The sequence below is a fragment of the Magallana gigas genome, chromosome 10 (assembly GCF_963853765.1).
Source record: "Magallana gigas chromosome 10, xbMagGiga1.1, whole genome shotgun sequence".
In the NCBI taxonomy this organism is placed as follows: Eukaryota; Metazoa; Mollusca; class Bivalvia; order Ostreida; family Ostreidae; genus Magallana; species Magallana gigas.
Genome location: NC_088862.1, coordinates 29,054,275 through 29,072,082, shown reverse-complemented (window position 1 = coordinate 29,072,082; position 17,808 = coordinate 29,054,275). Strand labels below are relative to the sequence as shown.

General features: G+C 31.6%; 1 protein-coding gene and 1 long non-coding RNA gene across 2 annotated transcripts; one reads left to right on the top strand and one right to left on the bottom strand.

Annotated features, from left to right (window-relative positions):
* The first annotated feature begins 6,330 nt into the window (after window positions 1-6,330).
* LOC136272236 (uncharacterized) lies at window positions 6,331-17,415 on the top strand. The gene is made up of 3 exons (XR_010710200.1): window positions 6,331-6,487; window positions 6,684-6,848; window positions 17,110-17,415. It is a non-coding gene; the product is annotated as an uncharacterized lncRNA (long non-coding RNA).
* Window positions 7,380-12,317, bottom strand: LOC117688207 (uncharacterized). The gene is made up of 4 exons (XM_066073414.1): window positions 11,201-12,317; window positions 10,788-11,065; window positions 10,352-10,547; window positions 7,380-10,163 (listed from the first exon to the last, which is right to left on the bottom strand). Exons 1-3 carry the CDS (start codon window positions 12,243-12,245, stop codon window positions 10,467-10,469), a joined length of 1,404 nt encoding a protein of 467 aa, XP_065929486.1. The 5' UTR covers window positions 12,246-12,317; the 3' UTR covers window positions 7,380-10,163; window positions 10,352-10,466.
* Window positions 17,416-17,808: the final 393 nt, after the last annotated feature.

Here is a 17,808-nt window from a genome sequence, read left to right as displayed (position 1 = left end):
ATCGCCGTGCGGAAAAAGGACTTCAGATCAATAGGAAAATGATGGATACTGAACTGTAAAAATTCAATACTTGTAAATCGATCAGTACGTAAATAACTTGAAAAGTGTTTTGATAAAACATTTTATTTCTATTGACCGCATGTTATAAATGAGATATTAAACCTCAGGTTTCATCAGTTAGTTGATTTGTTCAGGATTTTCAATAAAACTAACTCTGATTTTTTTTTCAACAGGATGTTATTTTACATTCAAATCTCTATGGTCTATATCCTGACATTGATAGGAATTTGCTTCCAAAAATGTGTCGCTAATATTGAGGAAAATCGGTTTACCTTCATATCGACGATATCTAAGAATATAGAACCAAATGTTTTTCGCGAATTTACTTTATCAATAAAAAGGATCCTCATTGTGGAGTGTAGCGCCGCGTGCAGAAGTGCAGAACAGTGTGTTGGACTTGATATTTGTGATGGCAGAATTTGTCGTCTGTGGAATTCTACCAACTACCAAAGTAATTTGTCAAATACCTCAAACGAACTGTGCAGATGGTATATGAAGGTATATCTTTTGTATCCGTAATGATAATTGTATGAAAGTTATTTAAAACAATTTTAAGGTATATTTCTCCTCATTATGGTTGGATAATACATAATTATGTAAATTTTTTTGTATTAATTGTTGCTTTTGTGATTTTAAATTAATTCTATTTTTAGCTCACGTAAATTGAAACAATTAATATTTTTATTTTATTGCTCTCCATTATCATATCCATTTTATACCTCTTAAGTTCTTGTTAATACTTCTTGGTGAATTTTGATAACAACGTTTAAACACCTTCATATAACTTGAACAATGCATTACTTTTAATAACCATAATATTCCTAAACAGTGTGTTTGTTACACAACTTGAACAATGTTTCCTTGAACATACAACATTTTTTTGTAATAAGTGGTTCAGCTACTGGAGAAAGACGTACTGAATAATGTATTTGTGTAATACTCTACTGTAAAAAAATCTTTATATTTATAGATTTATATTTAAACTGTACATCTTTACACTTATCAAAATATTGATTATTCATTTTATATGTCATATTTTCAAATTTTAAGGAGACTGGATGGTCAACAATTTACGGACCACATCTATCTAAAATGGTTAAATATGATTTGTGTAGCTCTAAACTATAATTATGCAAAGAAGAACTCAATTACTTATTTTATTAATTATTATTTTTATTTATTTTTTTATTTATTTTGGTATTTTCCTATATTTTTATAAATGGCCTTTTTAAAAGGAGTTAAATACTGTCTTAAAATGGACATAATCATTGAGCCCTCTTACATGTAAACAAATGTCCCTGGGCCAAATGTTTGCACAAATTGAAGACATATATTACGTGTATCTTTTTTCTGCACACAAATACAAGCATAATGTTTACTTATTTCGTATTCAACAATTAAGTATATGATCCAGGGGTTTCTTTTATCTTCTTTTAAAGTGAAATTTTTAAAAATGCATAAACAAATTGGTCTGTTTCATATATGGAAAAGTATCAATATTTTAAATTATTTCTGTATTTTGACATTATGGCACATCATGCAGTTTTATGTTATATGATTGAGACAGTATTGTACAATATTATAAATTATTTATTCTGAAGTTACGGATGACAATTTACTAAGTGAATATAATACATATATTTACATTCCAAATATTTTTTGCATGTAAAGTGTGTGAAAAGACACTGCAGTTATAAGACCGTAACACACACAGGGTACTCAAAGGTTAGAATGACTAGTTTTATTATGACGTCGCAAATGCTAAACGCTGTAAAATGCAACGTCACAAGCGGGAATAAAATTTCGCTTGTGGCTGTTACAGTGGCTCTTCCATTAATTTGAACTCACCCTTAGGATAATACGGAAATTTTGACGTTTAAATCACATTTGCAGACAAGGCAAGAAGTTAAAAAAATGTAAATATAAGCATTAAATCATTATTTTTTGAAAGATATAGTATCATAACTGTAGCGGGGTGTGCATACAAATTTTCATAACGCGCGGGCGCGCGTTACTCAAGTTGTTTGCACACACCACTACAGTTATGAAACTATATCTTTCAAAAAATAATGATTCAATGCTTAGATATCTCTCTCAATTCAAATGATGATAGTTTGTCATTTTTTTATCATTGACTTTCCGTAAATGAAAATACAAGTATCTTTATGTCGAGGGTATATTTTATAAATGATGCAGAAACAAATCCATGGTAAAAAGGTTGGGATTCTCTTCTTCTTAAAAATAATTTCATACAATATTTTAAGATGTGTTTGGTTGATATTTCTAATAAAAATATTTACAGCGAATGTGAAATTAACAGATAAAATATTTATTTAAGCATAGTTACATAAAAATTCTTAAACATTGGAAATTATTTAAAGGTACTAAAGTATTATATCTGTTTTATTTTTACAGAGTGCCCTCAAGAAAAATCCAAACCACAGTGATAATATATATTACATTTCTACTGAAAGTAAGATTTATTCATACCATAACGGTTTCTTTTGTACAATAATTTCATGCATAGCTTTAACAATTTTTCATTGCTATGTTATCCAATTGTTTATTTGTATGTTGTTAAAGATATGCTTAAACAGTCTATATTTTTTCAATGAAACATTCATGAAAAAAATTCAACAATAATGCATCTTATTTGTTTTTCAATGCGCCCAACTATTATAAATTGGCTTAATAAATTGGTCCATACTTTATATGTACCGATAGATTCAACTATAAGTGCATCTGATCTAGAAACGACTTCAATTGAAATGGATTTGACGTCCCAAAATGTGGATTCAACAACTTCAACAACGATGCATTCGACTCATGGTACAGTCAAACACATTTTATCAACATTTCGAAGTATTGATAATTGGTATACAACCGATACTAATGGTTTTAACTCTATTGATGCTTTTTTGTTATATTTTCAAGGACCGAGCACAATATATGATGATGGGACAAGTAGTTCTATTTCCACCAACAGTAAGATATATTTTCCGTAATTTTACATTGAAGAAAGCAGATATTCTTTAAAATGTACTCTAAACCCGTAAGAAGGTTTTTGATAGGAGTGATTACATCTAAAAGTTTAAAACTCTTTTTTTAATGTTTAAATTGTTAAATTAATGAAGAGTCCAGTGATTGGCTGTAAACCAACTTTTAATCACAATGGCTTAGCGAATCACGGGAGATAAACTTGTTCGCGACGACTATTTTTTGCGACCACTCTTTCTCAACGCTGGCTTAGATACAACACTCATATGACAAAGCTTAGCTCGCTGTGAGAAATATTCCTAACGAAGAGGCTCTCGAGATCGATTCTCTCGAATATTTATCGCACGCGAATAAAATTGAGTTAACAGAATATCCGTAGATGGACATCTTTGATAAACGAATACATGTGTAATTCAAGTACAACTTTGGGAAACATAGAAACACTTTGTATGACTTCATTTTGTTATCTTGGAAAATCCAAACAACATTGATAAAAATATCTTACAATTTTAAAAAATGTAGGAATAACTGTAGGAGTGACCTTGAGTTTCCTCTGTATTTCTTTCAATAAAACTGTCAGGAAAAAAATTAAGCCATAGATTAATTTTTTATTCATAATAATGCATCTCTCTAGTTCTTCAATGCGCCCAACTATAATAAATTGACTAGATCCATGGTCCATATTTTCTATCTATCGATAGATTCAACTATCAGTACATCAGATGTAGGGACGACTTCCACTATAATGGATTTGACGCCCCATAATACGGATTCAACAACTTCAATCCAGAGAGCTTACACACCCACGACGAATTCGACTCACGGTACAGTCAACCAATATTGATCAACATTTTCAAAGTATTGATGAACGGAATACAATTGATACTAAGGGATTTAAATTATGTTTTATATTCCAAGTTCCCAGAACAATAAATGATGACATGACAACAATTCCATTCCCACCAGCATTAAGAAATATTTTCAACAGTTTTACATATGCAAAGGTCCACATTAATTAGAAAGTAACTTAAGCCCATTCAAGAATCATAATAGGAATCACAGTTAAAGATATACAAATCTATATTTAGATGTTTAGATGTCTAGATTCTTAAAGTAAGGAAGCGCAACAAACGTTGGTTCTTTCTACACGGAAATATGTTATTTTAAGTACTGTACTAAGCTTAAAGATGTTGTATGTCGTCCGCACAGACCAAAAGGACCAAAAAAAAGAACATATTTTGGTTCCTCAATCCCTTGGTCGTTGGATTAAAACGTGTTGTATCTTTTTGATTCTCTCTGAAACACCTATATTTGATATATAGCACATGTAGAATAAATAAAACCTTCTTCTGTTAATTCACATATTGACAATGATAAATGATAATTCCATAGTATATCATTGAACAATATAATATACAAAACATTATAACCCAACTCTATTTCATCTTACGTTTATAATATCGGAAGTTTTTCTGTTCTGTTTTACCACCATGGAAGCAGAACAATGAAAGTTTTCAAACATTACATAGAGTTTCTGGCTGGTTTAGAAAATGTTTTGTTTTGAACATATTTTATAGATTGCCCAAAAGAATAAGAAACAAGTATTTACTACTTAATATTTTTTCTTTCTCCTTAGAAAATGTAAGGAACAAATGAAATTGATTTTTGTCTTTTGATAAGTTAATAAAAATATATCAAAATGTTATCTTATTCTCTGTTTTTATTATCAACTAAGTTATATTTTTAGGTCCTGCTGATGGAGTTAATGTAATGAGCATTACATTCAGCGATGGAAAACAAGAAGTCCCTTATCATAACGATAGCTTCTTTTGGATCGTAAGTGGCACAGTAGTCAAGATATGTTTGTCCTGTTTAACGAACAATATAAGGACTCATTTCTTACATAAGTATGATTTAAATCTTTTTCCATTGATAAACATATTTTACCCTTTTTTAAGAACATTTACTCGAGGAAGAACTATCTCTCTCTGTCTGTCTCTCTCTCTCTCTCTCTCTCTCTCTTTCTCTCTTTCTCTCTCAGGAACGTTGTCAGAGGTGCAGGGGTTGATAACTTGCTCCCTCGTAGCTAATGTTGACCAAAATCAACAAAGTGTTTTGTCAAATGTTCAGTAAACAAACTAGCTGAATTTATGAAGAAAATGTTATCTTTGATTTAATTAAGGATTTGATAATACTATGTATATGCAAATAAATGAAAGTACAACACACAGACAAAGTTTGATAACAAGGATTCGGAATACCTCACTCTGTAACGGAAAAAGAGTACATATATGCAGATTATTTTTTTTAAAACACAAGTGTAAAGTATGTCAAGTTTCATTTTCAAACAAAGTTAAAAAAAAACAAGCTTTATTTCAAATATTCTCATTACAAGTCTGATGAATGAAATAAATTGACTATTCTCTAAAAAAAAAATATTTGAAATATTTAAGGTCATATTTAATATCATACTATTTATTTAAAATAGGTATTAGGAAAGCTTTTCACATTTTTTGATATAACATGCCATGAAAGTATTCCTTGACTCTGTAATTCTTTAAAGTTCATGAAAACACTTTTTAAAAATCAAAATGCTGAGGTACTGACGGGAGTTGAATTTATTGGTAACTATTTATTTTAAACGTAACGCTATGTTATTTTGCATGCAAGTAGTCTTTGTTGTATTTAAATAATTAAGCACATTTTCTTCTAATATGAATTCTCGAGCTTTTTGCACAAACTTCTCGAGCTATTCTTCAAGACGAAAACCCTTTACTATTTATGATGTGTAATATTTAAAGATAGAATTAACGCCAGCAAACTCTCCGATGCATTATGTATCAGTGATCGAAATATTTTTTGAAAATTGAATCAAAGCCATCGTAATTGCTCGGTTATTTCCGCTGGCGAAAAAATGTAGTTTTCGCCATGGGAAATGTCCTAGTTGTTACGACTGAAACAGCCAACCACTGGTGTAGGAAAACACTAGTCAGAAATATCCTAATTGTTTAATCTGCCTATTTTCAAGGTATCTAAAAATAAACAATGCTTCTAAATATATAGCATCGAATCTATCGATTATTTCTAAGTTCTAAGCTCTGTCGGTGGAGATAATTTGCGCTTAGATCCAAACACTGTTTGACTGTTTTTCATTGTAACTGCAAGACAAGACGATAAAACGGTCTAGCATAAAAAGTCATTTATTATACATCCGATAGATAACACATTTTGAAACTAACATGACTATTTCTTAAATATTTGAATATACAGCAAAAATGGGAGTAAAAAGTTTTTCTTAGTTTTTGTTTCTTTTCCTCTTTTTATTTTCACTAGGTGATTCAAAGGCGGTTTGATGGATCAGTTGATTTCTACAGAAACTGGGCCGAATATGAGAACGGATTTGGTTCTCCTCAATCTGAGCTCTGGTTAGGTGGGTAGGAAGAAGATAAAAATTGTGTTTATTAAGAAGTCAAACCTCATTAAAAGATGGAATGCAAATGCCTAACTGTTTTTGTTCTGTACTTGAATGTGACTTTTACTGTGAAAGAACATATATGACATTTTTATGTAAAATATTAGTTTATTTTGTTGACAAAATTAAGGTTGAAGCCTCATTTCTTTGTCAGGTAATCAATATATTCACGAATTAACAACTAATGGGTATACTGTTCTGAGAATAGAGCTAACTAGCTTTGACGGAGAGACGAGGCATGTAGAATACGACTTCAGCATAGAAAACAAAACCAACAATTACAGACTTCATATTTCCGAACGCAGTATGTCTGGAATAGGTAGGCATTGTTATACTATATATATATATATATATATATATATATATATATATATATATATATATATATATATATATATATATATAATATACTTTCAAAATTAAATATTTTTATTTGAAAGACTTAAATAAGTGAGAGTTAAAATAAAAAACAAAATTAATCATTTATAACAAATGAAAATTCAAACATTATAACACGTGTGTTTGAATTAAGTGTTTAAGCACATTGTAAACGACAGAATTATATAAAACCATAAGATGTACGTAAAATGGTTCGATTTAAATTATCTAAAAAAAACAAGATTCAAATATTTCAAGACAATTTTTAACCAAAACAATTCACAATTTAAAAAATTGAGATCAAGATTGAATGATTGTGAACGTAAATAAAGTAAACATATTTTATCGCTGCTAATACATGTATAGTAGACTTGAGATCGAGAGTGTCCGTCACGTGCCATTTGACTCAATTCAAACTAAACATAAAACCATTGGTTTCTTCAAGAATGTCATGTATAATTATAATAAATCCGAATAATTAAGTACAGCTATTTGTAAGAACCAGGCAGGGGGTGATTCATGACCAACTCAGATTTCTATGAAATTTTAATATGAAGTTTTATGGACCACCAGAACATCATTGGAGATGATGACTTTTTTGTTCAACCTTTGTTGCCATGGTAACGTGGCACCATGTAAATGTACCTGAACAGCAAACACCAAACACATACTATTTTGAATTAATCTCTTACTTTCGGCAATTAAAAAAAAAAATTAAACAAAACTATACAAATTTTATTTTTGTTTCTGTAAATATGGCCCAATATATTCACTGTTAATCATAATAACAATATTATTCTACCTTTCCAACAAATGGTAAAAATAATTTAAAAACATGTTGTTATTTAAGAAATCGTCATTAAGGTTTTTCCTCAGAATCAAACATTTTCAAGGGCATAATACGTAAAAATGCCACATGTGCCAAAATTTTGAGCACAGAGGATAAAAGTACACATCCCTTACAAAACACTTTTAAGATAAAATTCATGGGTTTTTAAATACATAATGTGTTACCATGGCGATGAAACTACATGAAAATTCAAATTTTACATATACACTACCTATCATCATATTTTGGAAAGATGTTGTGGAAAAATAACACTTGTCAAAGAAATCTTAATACCTAAAATAGAAAGTACACACCTTGAACATTTAAAACTTTAGATAAAACCGATGGGTTTTTAAAAAGCATTTGGTAACCATGTCAATAAAATTTCCCAAAATATCGTTTTCATCAAAAAACCAAAAATTGTTACATTTTGTGGACATACTGCTAATAATAAATACAAGTTTAAAAAGAAATAGAGCATATAAGATAGAAAGTACACATCCTAAAAATGACAAAATACAGATAAAACTGGTGACTTATTAACTATCAAACTGTTACTATGGCAACGAAATATCCAAAAAATTGCCTTAAAAAATACAACTTAAATTTTTACATTTTGGGAGCATATTTCAGTTAGCCGCACAAGTTTAAAAAATTTTGAGCATATACATGTAGCAAGGAAAATACATATCTTAAACTTGAATTAAAGCATTTGGAATCTTAGTATTACTCTTTTACCTTAGCAACAAAAAATATCATCACAATCTGTATTTGAGTAAAATAAAATTTTGTCAAATATTTAAAAGATCAAACTGAGATATTAAACGAAACATTCATTAATTTCAAATATACAGAATTGAGAATGCCAATCCTCAGAATTCAAAATTTAGATAAATTGTAAATTTCTGTTACCATGGCAGCATAATGACTACAGAAAGAGTTGAAGCAGAAATGACTTTTCACGTGTATATCTATATATGAATCAAAGTAAAGTCCTGTGCTAATATGTTTCAACAAGGAATATTTCAAAATCACAAAGAGTCTATTAGCTAGTAATTATGACTGTGAGCAAATTAAAGTTTAGCTTTTTTTCATTTTAATTCTTTAAAATTGATAAAAATTAATACAAAAAAATAACCCACATGTATATTTCCTTTCTTTTGAAATCTACTTTTTAGATATCTATGCATTATCACAACTGTTATTGCCATGACAACCACAGAAGCTGAAAGAATACATATAAAAATACACCTAGGTTTTGCCACATATCATTTATGATTCCATGCATGTTAGATGTACATACAGACATTATCTAAACAAACCAACAATCATTGAAAGACAGCACCAATATTTCTACATTTTCAAGTTTATACAATCATATTGGACTGTCAAGTTCTAAGGTCATGGCATCTCTAATGCTGTCTCTTTCTTCTTCCTCATATATTGACTGCAGTATTTCTCGCAGATAGTCATCTTCTTCTGGTTCATCCTTGATATCCTTTGCTTTTGCATTCAGAGAAAGTCTTGAAAAAAAGGAGTTAATCTGAGAAGGCTGCAGCCATTCATCGGGATTGAAAAACTTCTCTCCAGTGCTGTTTCGCAAAGATTTAATACGTTGAGATACTTCAACAGGAATTGCTTTCCTACCTGATTCTTCGCCCTCTTGAAAAACTCTATGGAGAAAATCTTTCACTTTGGAAGAGAAGCGTGCAAATTTCCTTGTTTTTTTCAGTGCCCATCTATGTTGAAGCTTCTCTACTGATGAATTCTTCACAAGGGTATGGTGATCTCTGCCTATTTGCACCAGCTGTTTAGAAATGAACAAATTGGAATTACACAACTCGGACCAATGATGTCGTAGAGCATCATAAGTTGATGTTTTCTCTTGAACATGTCTATCCAGAAGAATATGCTCTTGAAGTATTTGGTATGAGGAAAACTGCTGATTACAGCCTAATTCAGAACAGTGGAAAATACTGGTTGGTGTAACTGAACAGTTTTTTATGTGAGAGATCACACCATAGTTTTTTGATGGTTCTTCAAAGTCAGACAGTATGATGAGTCCTGTGTCAAGCTGCTCACTTTTCAAGACATCTTCTCTTTTTATCTTGATACCAATACCAATACTAAAACTGTGCCAGGCAATGATATCATCTCCTTCAAAGGCAAGATTATTAATGTTGGTGATTCCCTTGATGCAATGACTAGTCATTGTCTGGTTTTTCCTGTCAACTTTCACAACTGCACATTGACATCCTGCTACACCACTTCCATCCATTATTGCCTTCTTCGTGTCAAATGGTGTTGTTACATTTTCTCCAGATGAAACAAACATCCTTAATTTGGATCGCATATGGGCAATTTTGGCATCGCAATAACTTTTTCCTGCCTGAGGTTCACTGAAGTCATAGCGTACAATGCTGATACCTGAAAAAAAAGTTATTAAAACCTTATAAACACTACTTTCATCATTTGCACAAATTCTGCCAAAAAAATCTATGATGCAATCATAAACCAATGTTTGTTTAAAATAAAACAACAAAAAATATCATGGTTTCCTTTTATACCCAAATATAACAATAAAGAAAAATCATTTCAGGCAATTGAAATCTCACCTGTTCTTTCACTAATTCCATGCATGCTCAGCCACAGGCACCCACAGTGATAGCAACCTGCATTGTCACTTCGTAAAAAAACTTCTTCAATTCCAGGCATTTGTACTCTTATACTCTATAGGATGTGCTCGATGGCTGATGCAACAGCAAACCAATCTTGCCTCACTGCTCCAAAAATGTGATTGAATGTCTTGTGCTATAAATGCAAAGTTGGATTTATCATGTTCATACCTATACATGCATAATCAATATGCTGTATACTACTACAGATTGTTTTCTCTCTATCAAATTAAAAGACAATCTAATTCCATCTTATTCAAATGGGTCCAATTAGTCAATGTCTTATGTATATCATTTGTATATAGAGTTCTCAATCTTTATATCATTGATATATTAAAAATGTGTGACATTGTCTGAATAATATCTTGAAAGGTACCTTCAAAGATCCATCTTCTGCTCTAAATATAGCAACAGAAACATGCCAGCTCATGCCTTTTTGTCCAAAAAAATCTGACTGCTTTTCTCTATAAAGTGCAGGAAGGAACTTCATTGCCCAGTCCATAATAATCAGAAGTTGGTGTGGCTGCAGCTCTTCTAATGCTCTATATCTACCCTCTTCTTGGTTCTGAGTCCTTAGTATGTGGGCTTTCCAATCTGATATTTTCTCAAGAGCTTTCTCTGCTGTTAATGCTAACTCTTCTGCTACGTCAGATGCTGTGAACAAAAAATGGGAATATTAAAATACATGTTAAATGAAGTGCTTTGCTGCGAATATAAAATAGCTAAGCTCTAATTCTAAAAAATTGTTAAAAAAATTGAAATATTGCTCTGCAAAAAAAAATTACTTACTTCTGATATTTTGGATTTCATTAAACAAGGCACTGTTTATTTCATTGAGGATGTTGCATTTTCCACAAATTTCTTCATGGGAATGATCACATTCTTCCTGCAACAGCACATTGGTTGGGTGACTCAAAGCAAACTTCAAACAATGATCTTGGCATCCACTAGATAGTCCCACGCTAAATTTATATTCTGACTTGAGGTACATCTTTAGGGATTTTAAGGCAGTGGTGAGATTGGCAACTGTATTTGTTTCAGATCCTAATCCTTTTAATTGGTCACACATTTTTATTAGGTCATCTACAGCTGCAGCACCATCAGTGGCAATGTTGTCTAGACCTGTTAGGTTGGTTCTATTACTTGCAGAGCATGTAGACAGAATTTTGTAGAGAGTAGAATCTGACAAAGGAACAAAACCTGTTTCAGAGCAGTATGACTTGTACATTTGTAGGAGAGAGGAGTGGCATGTTGTTCTCACTACTTGGGGTATGGTGACAGTCTGTCCATTGTCACAATGCAAATCTTTTGTTCCATATGAACAAATTTGATGAAATTTTGGATCCAAGAAAAAAGATAAAGCATGCTCCAGCTTTTCTTTGTTCATGCGATTCCGGTATCCTGGTTCCATAGGTCCTGGTAAAGAACCTGCTCCATGAGATGCAGCATGTGCTCGACTTTGATCAATTTCCCACTTTGTAAGTCCTGGAATGAGTTTCTGAAGTTTCGATTTACTATGTGCATTCGGCAAGGACAGCAGGGACAGAAGTTGACGTTTGAGAGCATTGTTTTCAGCTTCACAATAGAGTTGAAGAATTGTATCAGTGATTTCAAGTTCTGTTTTATCACTTTGCTCTGTATCCTCATGACAGTTGTCTTCATAAAGTAACTGGAACATATCACTGGATTGTCCTGGAGCCAAATGATTGAGAACTGTATGCACTACCTCCTTGGCCTTCCTTTTTAAATATCTTCTTGTGCTAGACTGGACCTCCCTCAATGGAGTTTTCAGCTGAAACTTTATTGGGCTTACTTGGCCACCACTTAGAGACATCAAGGTGTTGTTCAGATTTTCTATTCCATCTGTGAGGTGTATTTGTCCTTCTAAGGAAGTGCTCCAGCTAGATTCTTGGACAAAGTATATGTTGTCGATTCATCTGTCTGTGAAAAAAAATTGAAATGATTAGTAAAAACAATTTTCCATCAAGTGAATTTTAAGATTTTGAGGGAGGTTGGGGTTTAGAAGCTGTACAACTAAATACAAGTGAAAAGTTGTCAATGTGACAGCAAACCAGGTTTTCTTTTATGTGAACTGTATCCATAATCCAAGTCAACCCGTATCCAGTGAAATGGAGTACCCTATATGCAATATTTTGCCAAAAAATGACTAAGTTCAAAAGCTGGTATTTTTTTCATAAATAATCGGAAATCAAAATCCTAGCAATATGCACACCTCTAATATATGTTCAATTGATCTGCAAAAGAACAATTACCTATCTTGAGAACTGTAGGAGGATTTATCTGTACAATGAGGGTACCCTATATGCAATATTTTGCCCAAAAATGACTAAGTTCAAAAGCTGGTATTTTTTTCATAAATTATCGGAAATCAAAATCCTAGCAATATGCACACCTCTGATATATGTACAATTGATCTGCAAAAGAACAACTTCCTATCTTGAAAACTGTAGGAAGAGTTATCCGTACAATGAGGTATCCTTTTGGCAGCCGCCCGCCTGCCATTTTTCACCATTTTAATAACCAGATTTTTCCGTTGGAAAACCCGGTTAAAAAAATAAATATGCAAGGGATGTTTGAAAATTATTGAAACATTATGCTAAGGTTTCATTCCCACTCACTACTACATTATTTTTAACAAAATTTACAATCATATCTACACTACCTGAGGATGCTTCCACACAAGTTTCACCTTTTTGGCCAAATGGTTTTTGAGAAGATTTTTAAAAAATACCAACAAATTTTCAATGATTTTTAATTACCTCCCCTTGAATGAAGTGGCCCTCCATTTTAACAAATTTTAATAGTGGTTCTGGAGAACAAGTCAAAAATGTAAAAAGTTAACGTACATACAAACAGACAGATGGACGCTGGACTAAAAGTGATCATAAAAGCTAGCTAAAAAGTGGCCATGCTCACATACCCCACTCTCCCACATTAATTGACATTTATTGTACACAAAATGAATGTCTGGTAAGTGGTAATGTATAAATACTGCACATAATTTAATTTCATAAAGAAGCACAAGTTCCGAAATATCATCACATCACATGCACATCTTTAACAACAAAATTCTATATGCAAGTTGTTGCGAGAGGTGTATTTAAGCCATATGAAAAAAATAAAGCTTCTATAATTATGATGATTGTGTGATTTAGCATAAATTGATATAGTGTATTTGCTTGACAAGTCTAGTGAGTATTAACACCATTTCAACTCACTGGATAAATCATATTAAAAAATCACAAAATTTACAAATCCTCTTTATATATATATATATATATACATATATATATGTCCAGTCTTCAATTTTTACAGGACAGTATCTAAGACAACTTTACATATGAAACACCACTAGACATCATTGAGATGCCCTGTTTTTACAAAAGTGTTACAGGGGATTCTGCTTTGACCTTAACCTCTACTAAATTTGGGTCAAGATCATTGCACATCCCTTAATTAAACAAGTACTCTATGGGCAATGAATAAACTTGATTCATGCTCACCTCACAGCCAATACCTACTGGCAGTATTCTGGTCTAGTCTGAGATTCATTGGGTCAGAGAGAGAGAGAGAGAAAGAGAGAGAGAGAGAGCAAAGTGAAGACAAGGATTTTGACAAATAAAGGTCTGCTAGTCCCTTAAGGTTGATATAAAAACTTGATTAAAGGTCACTACACAAGTCAACCTTTACCAGAAGGCACTTTGTCTGTGAAGTATTTGCCAGATTGGGCCAAGGGAAGAGAAAATATGCCCCAGATAAGTGATACCAGAAAGACAGATGGATGGACGGACAGACAGACTGATCCCTATTGGGTGCCGGCTAGGAGGATACAATTTTTAGGGAATCAAGTATCAAAGCAAATACCTGTGACAAAGTCTCTGAATGGCACTGTTCAGCGGAATTCTCTGTCTCTGAATGGCACTGTTCAGCATAATTCTCTGTCCTTGTTTGGAGGTTCCTGGACTGCTGAAAATGTATATATGTTTATAAGTAAAAGATCAAACTCATACAGGTTTTATTTTAAAATGCAATTTTTTAAAAACTGTTTGGTCCAATTCTTTGCTCATTACAGTATTTCTGTAAATAATTTTTCATCCCAATCAATTCTCCAAAAATTTATAATATTTTTTCAAATTACCCAAGCAATATTCATCTCTTTTCAAAGAGATAAATTCAGAAATATTCAAATTTAAAAAAAAAGAAGGTTTATAACAGGTTAAAGAAGAAACATATGTACAATGTGCATGTGACATGGAAATGTATAAACAAAACAAAATCATTTGAAAACAAAATCATTTGACTTTGTCCAAATTTGAGAGTTGATCGATTTACTGTACTTTTATGCATCATTAAAACAAACTTCAGAAAGTTTCTGACAAGTTGTACACACAACTATCTTCAGGATTTTATTACAATTAGCCTCATATTTTATAAGCACATGAAATTAGTGCATAAAATAAAACTGTTTGAAGACTAGTGAGAGACAAATTGATAACATTACCTGTAAGGTTGCTTCAGGGGTGTCATTATGTCATATATTAAAATTTAGCATGACAAAATAGTTTGTTACTCCAAAATAATCACTAAAACGAGACACAAATGCATTTGAACTCTAACTTGGCCATGCAGCGATATAAATTTTTTATCTTATAAATGCCGATCCCGATTGATTTTAGTTTAATTTGTGTATGACGTGCGATTCCGATAAAGTCAATATCATAATCATATTGATTATAGACATGATCAAACAGATAAATACATTGCCTTTATTCTAAGCAAATTTAAATACATTTTGTTAAAAATGCAGCCAAATTATTTTTAGAGTTTTATATACTAGGTATTATGTACTTTAAAATAGCATACAGAAATAAGTTTTTTATGTGTGTGTTTGTGTGTGTGTGTGTGTGTGTGTGTGTGTGTGTGTGTGTGTGTGTGTGTGTGTGTGTGTGTGTGTGTGTGTGTGTGTGTGTGTGTGTGTGTGTGTGTGTGTGTGTGTGTGTGTGTGTGTGTGTGTGTGTGCTCATCTATTCCCATAATCAATCATGTATATCATACATGTATAAGTTATTTAATAGCATTCAATTCATTGTTTTATTTGTTTTAAAATAAAACATAAAAATTATTTCTTACCTCGCACCATTTCATTTCCTGGGTTACATTTTTTCTACATCTACTGCACAAGCCTAAAAATGTATTTTAAATTATGCATAAAAGACATAGAAGCTAAAATATGTTCCTTTATTGTGAGTTAATTTAATAGAATTTTTTAAAAGGCATTCAATGAAGATACAAGAGTGATATCTCAGAGACATAAATAACATAATAAATGTTATTTATGTCTCTGGATATATTAATTGTGGCATTTCGCACATAATTATAGGTGCTCCCTATTTAAATCAATATAACATTTTTTTTTATCTCCATATAACCTACTACTTGTATAAAATGTTATAGAATAAAAATTTTATACATTGATTAAGATGGGTTTTAGTGCCTATGTCAGAAACATAAATAACAGAGATTGTTATTTATGTTGATCCCTGCCTAGTGATATGTTAATTCTGAAATCTATCCTGTTCTCAATATTATATAAATTGATATGTGTCTGCATTTTTAACATGTATGCAAAATCTATTCATTGACATGATATATGCAACTTCCACTACACAAATACAATACATATATATACCTGAGCCAATAGGGACAATATATCCATATACTGTATGAAGGTGCCGAGACAAAGACAAAGTTATGCTCCTCCCAACCTCTGCCTTTGCCGTTGTACTGTGACTCGGGTGTGAGCAGGATGACTTCTTCTTCCATCGTATCCCAAGGGAGTATCGATGAAATGGACAGATGGTATAGTCCCCAAATAGCGAAAAAACACCAGCACGGTAACATATCAAATGTCCCTCAGAAGCTATATCTCCTATGTTACATGATTTGAGGTGGTTTTTAATGTTTCTCCTACAGTTTTTCACGTACACTAAACTGTTTTCATTTGGGAAATAAGGTGATGTGGTACACTTGCTTTTATCAGGTAAAAATGAAGAAAAACTGCATACAAGACTACTTTCCATGGATTCTAATATTTCCTAATATGAAATATATTAACTACATTGTTCAATATATTACTTAATTTCAAATAAAACTACATTTTCTTTCCTGCATAATCCTCACCTTCCATGACCTTCTACACACGGAAGAGCATCACTGTACCCTTTTCAACTCCAACACTGAAGAGCGACAAAGGGAGATAACTAGATTTTGATGAAATTGCATAATTTCTAATCGTAATATTTATTCATAGTTTGAATAACCCATGGAATTTTCAGTTGATATAAATTCTGCATAATCAATTAAACACAGTTTTGTTTTCCATATACCTGGAAAATGTAGGATTTTTAGAAACAAACCTTAAATGTGTAACCACTATACAATAGAGACTGTAGACTGAATCAGCAACTATGGTGTTTGTTGAGTTCATTTTTTTTTAAACCAGTGCACAGAATCATATTATATTTAAGAAAAAATATTCATATAGATGTTTTTTAATGTGTTTGTACCAATTTTTACAAACAAATTAACTATCATGAATCAGTCATCTATGTTTCTGCCTGGTTCTTACAAATAGCTGTACTTAACAACTGACAAATGTTTGGTTATTTTCCATAAAGATAGCTTAGAGAGAAGTGACTTGGCATTCTTCTGTACATTTGATAATGACAACGACAACTGGAACGCAGCTCACTGTGCAGATATGTCAGAAAAAGCCAGTGGTTGGTGGCACTCTAAATCTTCATGGTGTACTGACGGCAACCTAAATGGAATATACATGGACCAGTATAGGAACTATCAGCAGGGAATCAATTGGTTTGAGTGGAAAGGAGCGTGGACTCTAAAGAAAACAAAAATGATGCTCAGAAAACCATGATAATTTGTAGAATCATCTTCTTGTGTTATCAAACGATGTAATGATTTCTGTTGTGACAGACTTTACCATGCCAATTTTGGGGGTTTTTTAAAATCAATAATTCCTGTACCAAAATATGTTAGTTATTAAATTGTATTTTATTTAGGTCTTATTGCGTTTTATCCAAATAAAATGACTTTTTCGTTATGGATTTTAAAACTTGTATAAACGAAGCTAACCTAGAGCAGACAATTAATACCTTGCATATCATACGTAACTCTGTTATAAATCAATAAATTAGATATAGAACGCTTTAATAATAGCTTGGATTTATAGCAAAACAAGTAAACTTAAAATCGATTCGTAATGTAATAAGAGCAATTACCTTAAAAGGCTTTGAAGATTTTTTTTTGGACAAATATGGAAAAGTTAATAATTTGAAAATTATAAAATATATTTCTCA

Excerpts from the sequence above, each read along its gene's own strand:
- LOC117688207 (XM_066073414.1), bottom strand. The coding sequence starts at position 12,245 with ATGTCTCTAAGTGGTGGCCAAGTAAGCCCAATAAAGTTTCAGCTGAAA. Across the intron at positions 11,066-11,200 it reads TGAAATCCAAAATATCAGAA|CATCTGACGTAGCAGAAGAG; the intron begins GTAAGTAATTTT and ends TTTTGTTCACAG. Across the intron at positions 10,548-10,787 it reads CAGAAGATGGATCTTTGAAG|CACAAGACATTCAATCACAT; the intron begins GTACCTTTCAAG and ends TTGCATTTATAG.